At 31.3% G+C, this 14628-nt stretch overlaps 2 protein-coding genes across 3 annotated transcripts; one reads left to right on the forward strand and one right to left on the reverse strand.

The window, feature by feature from the left end:
- Positions 1–65: 65 nt before the first annotated feature.
- LOC129899346 (L-ascorbate peroxidase 1, cytosolic) lies at positions 66–5286 on the reverse strand. Its single transcript, XM_055974285.1, has 10 exons — positions 5179–5286; positions 2497–2625; positions 2105–2279; positions 1937–2002; positions 1187–1235; positions 961–1046; positions 793–872; positions 580–682; positions 431–489; positions 66–311 (listed from the first exon to the last, which is right to left on the reverse strand). The coding sequence occupies exons 2-10, from the start codon at positions 2613–2615 to the stop codon at positions 296–298; spliced, it is 753 nt and encodes a 250-aa protein (XP_055830260.1). The 5' UTR covers positions 2616–2625; positions 5179–5286; the 3' UTR covers positions 66–295.
- A 5138-nt stretch (positions 5287–10424) lies between these two features.
- LOC129899031 (L-ascorbate peroxidase 1, cytosolic-like) lies at positions 10425–14152 on the forward strand. Of its 2 annotated transcripts, none has more exons than XM_055973780.1 (10): positions 10425–10533; positions 11388–11516; positions 11952–12126; positions 12221–12286; positions 12918–12966; positions 13082–13167; positions 13253–13332; positions 13474–13576; positions 13667–13725; positions 13873–14152. In XM_055973780.1, exons 2-10 carry the CDS (start codon positions 11398–11400, stop codon positions 13886–13888), a joined length of 753 nt encoding a protein of 250 aa, XP_055829755.1. In that variant the 5' UTR covers positions 10425–10533; positions 11388–11397; the 3' UTR covers positions 13889–14152. The 2 variants fall into 2 exon arrangements, with proteins under 2 accessions (XP_055829755.1, XP_055829757.1); XM_055973782.1 differs by having other exon boundaries at positions 11393–11516.
- The last annotated feature ends 476 nt before the right edge of the window (positions 14153–14628 follow it).

A 14628-nucleotide genomic window follows, 5' to 3' on the forward strand; every position in this document is an offset into this window, starting at 1 on the left:
TAAATTTCTCTTATATTTTTTCGCAATTTTGTTCCCCTATTTACTCCAGTGTGAAGATACACAAATAGGACACAATTTGGAGCGTACAACTCCATCGTTCATCTATTTCCAAAATAATAGAATCAAAGTACCAAATGGAAAAATATCAGAAATGATGAAACTACAAAAAAGCAAATGGAACTTATTAAAAAGCTAGAAGAGAGGGACAATATCCAACAACTCCAGTGAGCTTTTCAGAAATGAAATTAACAAAAAATATGCCACCACTCCCCCACCAACTCTTCCAATCACCATCTTAAGCATCAGCAAATCTGGCATTAAAATAATAAATTGATAGGTTAGACATGATATGTAAGCAGAATTGTACATGTGTCTTTCAATAATAAAGAGATACACAGACGAGTTTTCAATTAGTTATATTATTGTCTACCCCAATTCAGAGAGCTTTAAATGAGCCTCAGCATAGTCAGCAAAGAAGGCATCTTCATCCTGACATAAGCAAAGAGTTGATCCTATCAGTATACACAGCCAGCAGTTTACAACGTAGATGAATAGTATTTACAGTTTATATATACTAACCGCAGCATATTTCTCAACAAGGGGACGGAAAGCAGGATCAGAGAGGAGAGCCTTGTCTGATGGCAACTGTAAGAGCCCTTCTTTTTCCCCACTCAAAAGCTCCCTGACAAAAACAAATGTCTTATAAACAAAATGGACTGATAATAGTTTGCAGTTAAACAGTATTCCACAAATGGAAAGCTGAAAAAATACATGTCTGTTTAGTATTCTTACTTAAAATATGAGTTGTCAAAGATAAGGGGATTGGCGGTCCAAGGTCCCTCAAAACCAGAACGCTCCTTGTGGCACCTTCCCTGGAGGAGGTATCACACTAAGAAAATGAGTATGTAGGAATAGAGCCTCACAACAAATAGGATTAAACAGTAAAAGCAGGCAACAAACCAAGGTATGGGCACCAGAAAGTGCAACAATATCCTTGTCAGAAAGACCCATTTGTTTCACAAACACATCCCTCAAGTGGTCACAGCCTGCATTAGGTTTACATATGATTATTAAGGCAGGCAAATTGAAAGAAATATTAAGTTCCTCTACACAACATTCTGCAATCAGAATCTGCTCTACAAAGCTATCAGTCTTTCATAAGACAAATTGCAAAGGAAGAATTTACCCTTGGTGGCATCAGGCAAGCGACCTTCAACAGGTGGTTCTGGCTTGTCCTGGCAAAGCAATGTTACATAGATTTAGATTTAACCAAACGAGTAATTTGAATATTGACACGATTAAGTCACCTATAGACCAGCATGAACATTTCAATGAAGGACAGATTGCAAACGCAGAACAGTCACCGTACGAATCATTTAAATTACGCAAATAAAGGAAGATACACTTTTATAACTGAAGAGAAGTAGAAAAATCATGGACTTCAGGAAATCACAAGCGGCCAGCGTCACTTAAACACTGCAAACAATATGACTTCTCAAACAACCAACTGCAGAATTAGAATCTAGTTGGTATAAATATGACTTGTCATCCCTTGATCAAAAGGGATGAAAATGTTGCAGATTTTGAATATATAAATGATACAAAGTTTCTATACATAAAGTAGGAAACAGAATATAAGAGTATGAATCATCAAATTAGAATTCACAATGCAGAAGTTCTTTACACACAAACATTTCAGTAGAGTGAAGCATATGCATATCATAATATCTTAGTTAACCAATACCAATAGGGCAGTGTTTCACAAATAGTGGACGAAGAGACTTTTGCCAAAAGCATAAAATTTGGATAGAAGTTCCTAGTATCACATGACAGTATTTCCCGAAAAATAGGGCCTCAAATTTGAAAGTAATCACCACTCATTAGTAATACAAGTCAATTAGAATTGCTACAAAGCTGCAGAAACAGTCTATCTAACCTCTCTGCCAGGGTGAAAGGGAACATCAGGTCCTCCAGTAACTTCAACAGCAACAACACCAGCCAACTGCACCAAAAAGAAAATAACAAGTCAGTTCTGCGCTTTGTATAAGCAAATAAAAAAACATAAAAAAAAATAACAACTAACAATCAACACAAGGGTACATACTTGATGGAAATCAGCATAGGAGAGGGTGGGAAACTGCTCCCTAATGGGTTCCAAGAGTCTGAGAGCAATGTCAATACCATTGTTTGCACCATGTGCTTGCTCAGCTTTGAACCTCATGGTACCAAAAGGACCTCCAGTTTTGGAACACACGTCATAGGTACCAGCAGAGTGCCATCTGAGACAACAGAAAATATCTTTAAGGTCATAGAACAACTTTCCATTTTCTCAGAAAAAAGTTACTGCTATAATCTAATTCACATGACATATTAAAAACAGTGTTAAAAGGAGGAGAAATTACTCCTCTTTTGTAAATTGAGCAATCCAAAATTTGCAAAAAGAAAAAGGACAAGAAATCTGCAGACGAAGTAAACACCCAATTGAAGAGAACATACGCAAGACGGAGCATAATAGGAGCACAATTCTTCTCAGCAATGAGTGCTCTGAGTTTCCTTTTACATTTGTCAACAGCCTTGAGGTACTCCTCGCTCACGGTGGGATAGGACTTACGCATAGTAATTGATCTACACAGCATTTAAGCACAATAAGATCCAAGTTTCACAATCCAATACACATCAAGATATTAACCAATCATATATTATAGTTAGGACAAGAAGGCTCAGGTGTTTGTAGGAAAAAAAAAACAAAGAATGTGTAAACAGATCCATGCACTTCTTAAAGTTGAAAAAACATAATCAGACTGGACACATATTTCAGAAAAGAAAAGAAAAAGAGTTCATAGAAACTAAGGTGTTTGGCCATGAAAACCAAATATTATTCACTTTAGTTGGAATTTTTAAAGTTGGAGTTGGAGTTAGAGTTGTGTTTGACTATACTTTTTACAAAAAATATTCAGAACTTGAATGTACTTTTATTAAAATGTGGTTTATACCCCCAATTTGTAAAAGGACGAAATAGCGGTTTTAGTCTCTGTGTTATTGCATAATTCCAGTTTTAGTCCTTATGTTATTTGACTATGCACATTTAACCTTCAATTATTTAAAGTGTGCGATTTTAGTCCTTGGAGTTAACAAAAGTTAGTTATTTAACAAAACATTTATTTTGAAATATATAAAATAAAATAAATTGAAGAGTTAGTAATTCTAAATGCTTGAAGAAATGTGTGGGTAAAAAATTAAATTTAATAAAAATTAAATGTTAAATTTTTTAAAGAGTGAAGTTGTTAGAATACCATTGATAGCCTTAAGGAGTTTGTCCACCTACTAAACCCTCAAATGTAATCGTATTTGACCTTGATTAGTAACCATTGAAAAAGAGAGGAAGAACGAGTCGCTAAGCAATAAAAAAACAGAGCAAAGAGCATTTGAATAAAATTGAGCTAATGAATAAAATATAATTTTAATTTTATATCCATAATTCTTCAAGCATTTAAAATCACCAACCCTTTATTTTAATTTATTTTATATATTATCAAATAATCATTTTGTTAAATAGTTAACTTTTGTTAACTTTAGGGACTAAAACCACACACTTCAAATAAATGAAGGTTAAATGTGCATGGTCAAATAATACAGGGACTAAAACTGAAATTACACAATAACACAGGGACTAAAACTGCTATTTCCTCTTATAAAAATTAGCAAAATCACCCAACTTAAATAATTTTCATGAAACGTACAATCAAATCTGCTTTCAAAGAATACTATCTCAAAATAGATAATCACATAATGTCATAGATTAAATTACATATACAAGCTACTACACTATTATAAATATTTTATTACTTGATTTGGAATTTTTGAAATTGGAGTTGAAGATGGAGTTATGTTTGGTTATAGTTTTTGGAAATAATGTTTGGTTGTTTGAATGTAAATTTCCTTTAGAATGAAAAATACCATAAACTATTCAAAATAGGTCAAATTTATCCCTCATTACATTTTCGGGTCAAAAATAATATACCCTCCAACTATCCAAATTGACCAAAAGTACGCTTCCTTCTAACAATTGATCCTAAGCAAGGGAAAGAGGGCCAATTCCACCCTTGCACTATTCGAAATGGGACAATTTTCCCCTAGTTCTTTTAATGTTTTTTTCGTCTAGCTCTCTGCACAAATTAATTTCAATTATACTTTCATACGCTTAATTACTTTTTTAAAAACTTTAAGTTATCCAAGATTTTAGTCGAGTGACAATATTATAGTTTCCAAAAGAAACACTAGACTAAATGTTTGGTTGAAAAATTAATATTTATAATTAAACTTTATATTTCATAGAATTGGCACTTGTGTAATGTCATTTAAAATAGTCAAACCAATTCCATAATCTCCACATAATTTTTAGTTAAATATTTAAAATCAAAACCACTTGTCCTAAACTTTAAAGGAATGGCAAAATTATCCCATTTCAAATAGCTCATTTTCCAAAGCATTGAAACAACCGTTAGAAGGAAAGGTATCATTTATTAATTTGGATAGTTAGTGTATTTTCCATCCAAAAAATATAACCAAAGAATAAATTTGCCCTCTTTTGAATAGTCCAAGGATATTTTTGGCACTTTGTCATCTTTATAAAAATAAAAACTTTAGGATAAAAAATTGAAAAAGGAAAACATTGTGAAAATAAGGTTTGGGGATTTCACTTGTATTTGTAATTATTAAGGCCCACTAATTTTCAAATAAAGCAAAAAAATGAACAATTCTCATGGCCGAACAGGTCCTAATAGCTCAGATCAAACTACAATCGCAGTTAAAATATCTATACACATTGATCGAAAAGACATCTCTACACATTTTTTTTAAAAAAAGATTATCAGTAATACAGAAATTCAATTCAAAGATCTATACACATTCATCGAAAAAGACATCTATACTCATTTTTTTTTAAAAAAATCATTCGTAATATATAGATTCATATCAAGATCAGATATAGTCTTTAAAATCACGGATCATCCTCTGTTAAGATCACATAATCTCAGGGAAATTGCATATCAGAAACAAAAATGCAGTCTTAACATCTTATCTATCTATACACACATTTCACAACATCATGAAGGGCATAAAAAGTTAAAGAAATAGAGCTGCATTAGAGATCCATAGATAGATGAAAGAGATAAGAACCTGAAGAGAGAGAGGCAAAATGTTAAACCCTAGAGAGAGAAAGTGGCACGAGCAGACCACAAGCACTGGAATGAAATGAAATGAATATGTAACAAGTGCCAAAAATTGGGGAGATAAAAGGAACAAAAGGTTCTAGAAGGCGAAAGGAGACCGTACGATTAGAATATTGTGTGGCTAGGATTGATATATGAATTACACGACTGAGATTGGTTTCACATAGGGAAATGTAATCGGATGATATGCGTAATTTATATGACATTATTTAATTAAATATGAAATTTAAGAAAAAATGATTCATTTTTAGAATTTATGATTCAAAACCAGACTTAAATATTAGTATATCTTTAAATTATTTTATAAATAAATTTAAATTAAATTAGTTTTAAATGAGAGGAAAGTCGGATGAATTCTTGTTATTGGTGGAAAATCGAATTTGGATTTTTGTGAATCGTGGACTCCATATCACATCAAGGCGGACTTTTAATTATTTATATTTTAAATTAAATGACTAAAATGTCCTTAGTGCCACCATCATTAACGGACAATGAGCAAAATAAATAAAGAAAACAATGTACTCCTCTTATTACTTGTTATTTAATATTAAGGATTGAATTAAAAAATATATAATAAAATTTTCTTAATTCATAAACTGGACAAGTAAAAAAATAACTATTTTTAATATGGGATCAAATAATATGAACCAGATAGAGTATTAAAAATAAACGTCTGTTTTTATTTGTTTAATTTAAAAAATTGAAAAATATTTTTTTATCATTTAATTTCTAATTTATCATTATTATTAAGTATTAACAATACTCATTTTTTAAAACATTGAATTTTATTATATTTAAAGGATAACATGATAAAATTGGCATTCTATTCATTGTTTCATTAAAGAATTTGTTAAGTTAATATTGAACAAATAATAATTAAACGGGGAGATTATTTTATAATATTTACTTTTCGCTGAACTTTAGTATCTATAATATTTACTCTTTTGTTTCTAAGTTTAAGATATATAATATTTACTTTCTTTTTAGGTTACAACCTTATAAGGAAAAAAATTAATTCTCTATAAATAGTGATAACTTTTATTTTGACCCAATTTCTCTAATTTTGTTCCTCCCTAATATTTCTGATTCTTCGTAGTAATAAATTAACTTGCATTCTTAGTAGTTTTTTTTTCCATCAGGTATCCGATATCTATCTTAGAATTCAATTAAATTTAGATTCACACCGAAAAGTCTCATATTGAGGGGTAAACCATTTCCTAACAAAGGCAATTCCATACCCAAGGGGTCTCGAACTCGAAACCTCTTAGTTAATGATAAAAGAGTATTTACCACTCCCTCGGAACCCTTGTTGATGCATTCTTAACAGTTATATAGACTTTTACTATTTTTATCATAGTATATGGTTTCCATTCCATTAAATGGTTCATTCTTTTATGGAAGGATTACATAAATCTCATAGTTTAAAAGTTAATTAAATCTTATTTTTATTTTTTTAAAATTACAAAAATAACTTAAATTTAGTAGAATTCGGATACATCCCAAAATGTTTTGAAATATCACGTGATGTATCCGATCGATACATCGAGTAAAATAATGTATTTGATGTCTCGAAATATTACGTAAAGTGATGTATCCGAGAATAGGGTGGAATAGGGACTTTTGTAATATTTTCCAAATAGTAGAAAATTTTAGAGAATATAGTAAAATAAGTTGTGTATTTAAGTAATTTTTTTCCTCTTTTATCCACATTTTTATTTCCACTAATATTTTTATTTTGACAAAAAAAAACTTATACTGTAATTTTGTAAAGGTTGAACACATAGATAGGACCTTGAACTTGGTTGGTTTTTTCTCTCAGACACCTCAACCATTTGTCTTCCTATTGAACCCTTGAACCATACACAATTTGTACCTTTTAAACATTCATTGCTTGACATTGCATAAAACGTTTTATCACGTTTAAAGAGTGCGTAAAAAGTATTTAAAGAGGCTGATGTAGAATCCATTTTGGGATGTAAGGGGTCAATGTGGAATTCATTAAACGTGTTATCACATTTGAAGAGCACGTAAAAAGAAAGACCGTTAAATCATTTTCAAGCTCTCTTCAAACATGATAAACATTTTATGCAATGAGAGTAATAAATGTTTAAAGGTACAGATTATGTATGGTTCGGGGGTTCAATAGGAAGGTAGCATAGCTGAGCTGCCTGAAAGGAAAAACCCAACCAAGTTCAAGGACCTATGTATGTTTTTAGCCTTTTGTAAATCAAGCACCAACCATATTATATCTCGATATATCCGCGTAAAGTAATGTATCTGAGAATAGAAGAGAGTAAGAATTTTTGAATTTTTTTCAAATGATAAATTTTTTAAAAAAATATGATAAAATAAATTGTGTATTTAGGTAATTTTTGTTTCTTTTATCCAAATTTTTATTTCCACTAATATTTTTATTTTGGCAAAAAACACTTATACTATAATTTTGTAAATCAAGCACCAACCATAATATATCCATTTGGAACATAGGGAGAAGATAAAATAAGGTGTTCCAATAGCAAGACAAAAAATAGTTTGTCTAATTTTATATTCATTGGAAATTTCGTTAATGACAAATATATTCTCAATTTATTTATACGAAATTGAATGCCATGTTCTTTTTTCATGACTTTTAAAATCACTATTCTTTATCTTGTAAGAACAAATTTACTCATGTGTTTTTATTTTTCCTTCTATTTATCACAATCCAATACAAGCTTAAATTTATTTATTTTTTGGGTTTCCAATCTGAATTTCAATATTTACATTAAAAGTCTTATTAATTTAAATCCACACTATTTAAAATCTTATTAGAGAAAAGAAGCACTTTCTACTATTTCTTTTATACACTTGACATGACTCTCGTCATTTTCACAAGGAAACATCTTTGAGAAACAAATGTGAACGCATGGATGCTATAAATGATTCCTTTCAAAATTTTGATGAAACTTCTCTTACTATCCAATTATTTTTCATATAGTGTCATGGAAATGGGAACGCGTGGTTTACAAAAGGGCCTCTCACGATCCAATACGTGTAAGATTCAATGACAATTTATTAGATACTATTTAAATAAATAAATTTAATATATTTTAAAAATATATCAAAAAATGACTATAATTAATAATAAGAATATATTAAAAATTAATAAAATGAGTGATTTCCTTCTAAAATTTTGATAATTATCCTCCATTTGAAATAATTTTTAAGATATAGATTAAATTTGAAATCTAATTTTTACTGTCTGAATTTCGTACGTGTGGATGTCACATGGTGAGGATCTAGGGGCAGCATCAATTAAGCGGTCCAAGTTGCTCGCAGACCCATACCGTTCTTTTCAAAACTCCGTGCTTTTTATTTTTTGAATTGCTTTATTATTAATTAAAGATTTTGAGTTTGAATTTTAAAAATAAAATATTTTTTATTGAAAGTGTTGTCTTAGAATAGTTTTTGCAGTGTGCGTATGAATTTAGAGCATGTTTGGATTGAATTAAAAATTGATCAAATTTATTTTTAAATTATTTTTTTAGTTTTTGGGAGTGTTTTTTGAGTCGAGGGTCTCTCAAAAGCAACCGTTCTACTTGATAAAAGTAAGGTCTGCGTACACTTTACCCTCCCCAGATCCACATTGTGGAATTTCACTGAGTTGTTGTTGTTGTAGTTTTTGGGAGTGTTCGACAAAATTAAAAATAATTAAAAATAATTTAAAATAAGTTTAAAATAATTTTTAAAAAATTAAAAATCTAAAATAAAATTCTCCCTACTTTCCATTTTTTTGACTTAAAAATTATTTTAATTTAATTTTTTATTTTTAACTTAAATATTACTTTTTTTTCCTATGAATCTAAACGGACTTTTAGTCAGAGCTTTAATCACTCTAAACATCGAATGAAAAAATAAAAAAAAATATTTTTTCTGTCAATGTCAACAAAAGGCAGCAAGTTTATCGGTCAGGTGCTGATGGTCATGTGCCCATTTCCACGCCACGATGTGGAAAACAATTGGGCTGCGAGGACACAAGGGTAGGAGAACACATAAGGAATCTTTAATTGTATTTCATGCGTTCACATTTGCTTTTTAAAGATGTTTTCTTCACAAATGACCTGCCTACCCTATATGTGTATGTCATTACTAACTCGCTTTGGTCAAATATTTGGGGGAGAAAATAAGGGATCGTTTGTAGCTGGATTACAGTTGAGATATGCAGGTTTTAAATAAAATAGTATTATATTTAATAGCTAATTAAAAAGTGTATAAAATTAATATTGTGTTTAATTTGCTATTTAAAAATTCATATAATTAATATATGTATAATTTATGAGAGAATATATAGATTATGTTATGTTGAATAAAAAGTGAAATAACTAATACATGTATATCTAATATGAGGTCTTTTGGTAGCTGATTTAGATGTGAGTTATGAATATATTAAATTCTACATAAGTAAGACCATGTTTTATAGTTAATTCAGAGGTAAATTATTCATATATAAAATTAATATGGAGTTTGATTTGTAAAATTCGCACAACTAATATATATATAAGTTATGAGAGAAATGAAAACCTATGTATTTCTTTATTCAAGATAGAATGTGAAAAAATTAATATTTTTAAAATTAATTAGCAAAACATTTTTTTTTTGAAATTCCCGAATAACTTGCAACTATTACAACCTCTGTTTTTTGGATGAATATTCTGTGGTGAGCACTTTGTGAGCAATGAATAAACCTTTCACTATGTAAAGTCTGCAACCTACACAAAAAAATATAAACAACATTAGACAAGTCTTATGCGACAGTAGAAATCATCCAAAAGACAAGCAAAAATATTTGCTTTTTATATAAACTAATGTTATTTACTTCTTTCTTGGAAGCATATCAATTAAATTATTCGTTGAGGAACAAGGGCATTTTAGTCATTAAAATAAACAGTTAAAAGTCCGCCCCTTGATGTGATGGAGTCCACGATTTTCACAAAAATCCAAAATTCTTCCAATTTTCAATTCACTCTCACCTACCATACAACGAATCCAAACATCCATATAAAGAAGAATTAAATCCCATTGGATTACATTGAAACCAATCTCAGCCGTCTATAATTGATATCTCAATCATAGCCATACGATCATTCTAATCCAACGGTGTACATTCACCTACTAGAACCTTCTCTTTCTTCTAAACCTCCCCTTATATCTTCCTCATTTGGCTTAAATCATTTCCAATTCATTTCAGTGCTTGTGGTCTGCTCGTGCCATTTCTCCTTCTCTAGAGTTTTAACGTTTTGCCATTTCCATTTCGCTTCTTCAGGTTCGTTTTTATTTTATTTATGTATTTAATCGATTTCTTAATGGTTGATTTGAAGTTTTCAAGCTCTTTTTATGTCCTTGATGTTGTGAAATATGGAGTATGAAATTTCTGGAACACCTGTTTTTTTATATGTATTTCATCCATTTTTATGCTCGATTGAAGTTTTCCACTGCGTTCTTAGTGTAGTATTAAAATTTCTGAAGCACCTGTTTTGTTGGATCATCTGCTCCTAACAGAGGCGGATCTGTGAGTTTAAAGACTATCTGAACTTGATTTGAATTTACGTAGTACTATTGATAAAATTTTCAAGAAAAAAAGTATAGAAATCGTTTTTCGATGAATGCATGTAGATGTTTTAACTATGATATTAGTTTGATCAGTGGTTTTAGTTTCTACGAACTCTTTTTCTTTTCTTTTCTCAAATGTGAAGTTGATTGAAGTGTTCAAGCTCTTTTATGTCTTTGAAGTTGTGAAATATGTGTATAGATGTCTTCCACTGCTTTTTTTTAGTGTATATATCGGAGTACTAAAATTTCTGCAACACCTGTTTTGATGGACTATTTGCTCCTAACAGAGGAGGATCTGTGATTTTAAAGACTATATATGGACTTGATATGAATTTATGTAGTACTGTTGATAAAATTTTCAAGGAAAAAAGTATATAAGTTGTTTTTTGATGAATGCATATAGATGTTTACGATTTAAGTTTGACCAGAGGTTTTAGATTCTACCAACTCTTTTTCTTTTCTTTGCTAAAGGGTTTAGGTAGGTGAAGTTGTTTTTAAGTAACAGTAGATATCTTAATGTGTATTGAATTGTGAAACTTGGATCTTATTGTACTTAATGTTGTGTAGAACAGTTGCTATGGGTAAGTGCTATCCAACTGTGAGCGAAGAGTACCTAAAGGCTGTTGACAAATGTAAAAGGAAACTTAGAGGACTCATTGCTGAGAAGAATTGTGCTCCTCTTATGCTCCGTCTCGCGTACGTTCTCTTCAATTGGTTTCTTGCTGATTCTGCAGATTCTGTTTGTACTTTTTTCGTTTTTGTAAATTTTTAAAACAGACCAACAAATGCTACTTAATTTCTCAATTTACTAAAGAGAAGTAATTTCTCCTCAGTTTGGCACGGTTTTTAATATGAGAATTCGGCATTTTTGTATTAATGATAATGGAGCTCTGTTTTAAATATGTTTGAATGATTAGTTTGGCAATGAATACTATACATTAGATCAAATGGTAGAATGAATTATAAATTTTGAGAATTGTGTATAACTGGATGGTATTACACATTTATGAATATTTCTAATAGGAAATGTCATGTGAATTGTGATATCATGGTATAATGACAGCAGCAATTTTTTCAAGAAAAAAAGGGAAAGTTGTTCCATCACCTTACAGATATTTTTTGTTGTCTCAGATGGCACTCTGCTGGTACCTATGACGTGTGCTCCAAAACTGGAGGTCCTTTTGGTACCATGAGGTTCAAAGCTGAGCAATCACATGGTGCAAACAATGGTATTGATATTGCTCTGAGACTCTTGGAGCCCATTAGGGAGCAGTTTCCCACTCTCTCCTATGCTGATTTCTATCAAGTATGTGCTTTGTATTGATTGTTAGTTTTTTTTAACATTTTTTTATTTGCTTAACAAAGTGCAGAACTGACTTGTTATTATCTTTTTGGTGCAGTTGGCTGGTGTTGTTGCTGTTGAAGTTACTGGAGGACCTGATGTTCCCTTTCACCCTGGCAGAGAGGTTAGTTAGACTGTCTCTGCAGCTTTGTAGCAATTCAAATTGACTTGTAAATGACTAATGAGTAGTGCTTTCTTCCAAATTTTGAGGCCCTATTTGTAAGGAGATACTGACATGTGATACTGGGTACTATCCAAATTTTATGCTTTTGGCAAAAGTCTTTTCCAATTATATTAGTGAAATATTGCCCTATTGGTATTGTTAACTAAGACGTTATGATATACATATGCTTCATTACCGAAAATGTTTGTGTAATTAACTCCTGCATTGTGAATTCTAATTTGATGATTCATACTCTTTATCTTCCTTTTCCTACTTTGTGTACATAAACTTCGTATTAATTATATATTCAAAGTGTACCATGTTCATCCCTCGATACCAAATGATGGCAAGTCATATTTATACCGACTAGATTCTAATTTTGCAGCTTGTTGTTTGAGAAGTCCATACTGTTTGCTTATTTTGACATCTGTTTTCTTGCAACATATTGTAATGATTTGTAAGGTGACCGTTCTCTGCTTACAATTTATCTTTCATTAAAGTGCTCATGCTGGTCTATAAGTGACTTTACCTTGTCAATATTAAAATTACTCATTTTGTGAAATCTGAATCTATGTTAACATTACCTTGCCAGGACAAGCAAGAACCACCTGTTGAAGGTCGCTTGCCTGATGCCACCAAGGGTATGATAGACTGATAGCTTTATAGAGCAGATTTTGATTGCAAAACTCTGTGTAGAGGAACATAATATTTCTTGCAATTTGCCTGCCTTGATAATCATATGTAAACCTAATGCAGGCTCTGACCACTTGAGAGACGTGTTCGTGAAACAAATGGGTCTTTCTGACAAGGATATTGTTGCACTCTCTGGTGGCCATACCTTGGTTTGTTGCCTGCTCATACTGTTTATCTTATTTTCTGCAAGGTTCTATTCCTACATACTTATTTTCTTAGTGATATTTTCTCCAGGGAAGGTGCCACAAGGAACGTTCTGGTTTTGAGGGACCTTGGACCGTCAATCCCCTTATCTTTGACAACTCGTACTTTAAGTAAGAAGACCAAACAGAAATGCTTTTTTCAGTTCTCCATGTGGAATACTTGTTCAAAAAAAGTTGTTCATTTCTGGAGTACGGTTTTAACTGCAAGCTATTATCAGTCCATTTTGTTTATAAGACATTTGTTATTGTCAGGGAGCTTTTGAGTGGGGAAAAAGAAGGGCTCTTACAGTTGCCATCAGACAAGGCTCTCCTCTCTGATCCTGCCTTCCGTCCCCTTGTTGAGAAATATGCTGCGGTTAGTATATATAAACTGTAAATACTATTCATCTAAGTTGTAAAATGCTGGCTGTGTATACTGATAGGAGCAACTCTTTGCTTATGTCAGGATGAAGATGCCTTCTTTGCTGACTATGCTGAGGCTCATTTAAAGCTCTCTGAATTGGGGTAGGCATAATATGACTAATTGAAAACTCGTCTGTATATCTCTTTGTTATTGAAAGACACACGTACATCTCTTTCTTATTGAAAGGCACACGTACAATTCTGCTTAGATATTATGTCTAACCTATCAATTTATATTTTTAATGCCAGATTTGCTGAAGCTTAAGATGGTGATGGGAAGAGTTGTGGGAGTGGTGGCATATTTTTGTTAATGTTTCATTTCTGAAAAGCTCGCTGGAGTTGCTGTTTTTTGCTGCTCTTTATATCATGATTTAATTTGGCAGCTACATTAGACGATGATATTGTCACTCTCTTCCAGCTTATTAATAAGTTTCAAGTATTTTGTTTTTGTATGCAATTACTTTGATGAACTTGGTATGTTAAGGAAAGAAATGCACGATGGAGTGATATGCTCCAACTTTCTCCCCTACATACTCTGGCAGAGAGCGTGCCCTGGATTAAAATCAGCTTAGTGATTTTTCCTCCCTTTGACATTATTTTCACTCAGTTGTCTAGTATGACTTACGTTATTGAGAACATAATACTAATATATGATAAATTGGTCTAGAGATTGTTCCGATGTTTTCCTCTCATAATACTAATATGATAAATTGGTCTAGAGATCGTTCCGATGTTTTCCTGTTGTGTTTAGTGTTTGTTATTGGATAAAGGACAAGTGCAGTACATAGAGAAACATGGTGAATAGAAACTATTATTGTGGTCTGTGGATTAACGCTTTGTTAATTTTAAGAGTGGTAGTAATAACTAAGTTAAGATTGTCTTAAAATTATTAAATCATTCAGATATAACGATTTATATATTCAGCTGTGAATGCCGAATAACACAAAGGAGCACCTTTTTATAGGATGGATATTGTGTCTGTTCCTTTTATAAGTCAAAAGTCTA

The sequence above is a fragment of the Solanum dulcamara genome, chromosome 8, assembly GCF_947179165.1.
Source record: "Solanum dulcamara chromosome 8, daSolDulc1.2, whole genome shotgun sequence".
Classification (NCBI taxonomy): domain Eukaryota; kingdom Viridiplantae; phylum Streptophyta; class Magnoliopsida; order Solanales; family Solanaceae; genus Solanum; species Solanum dulcamara.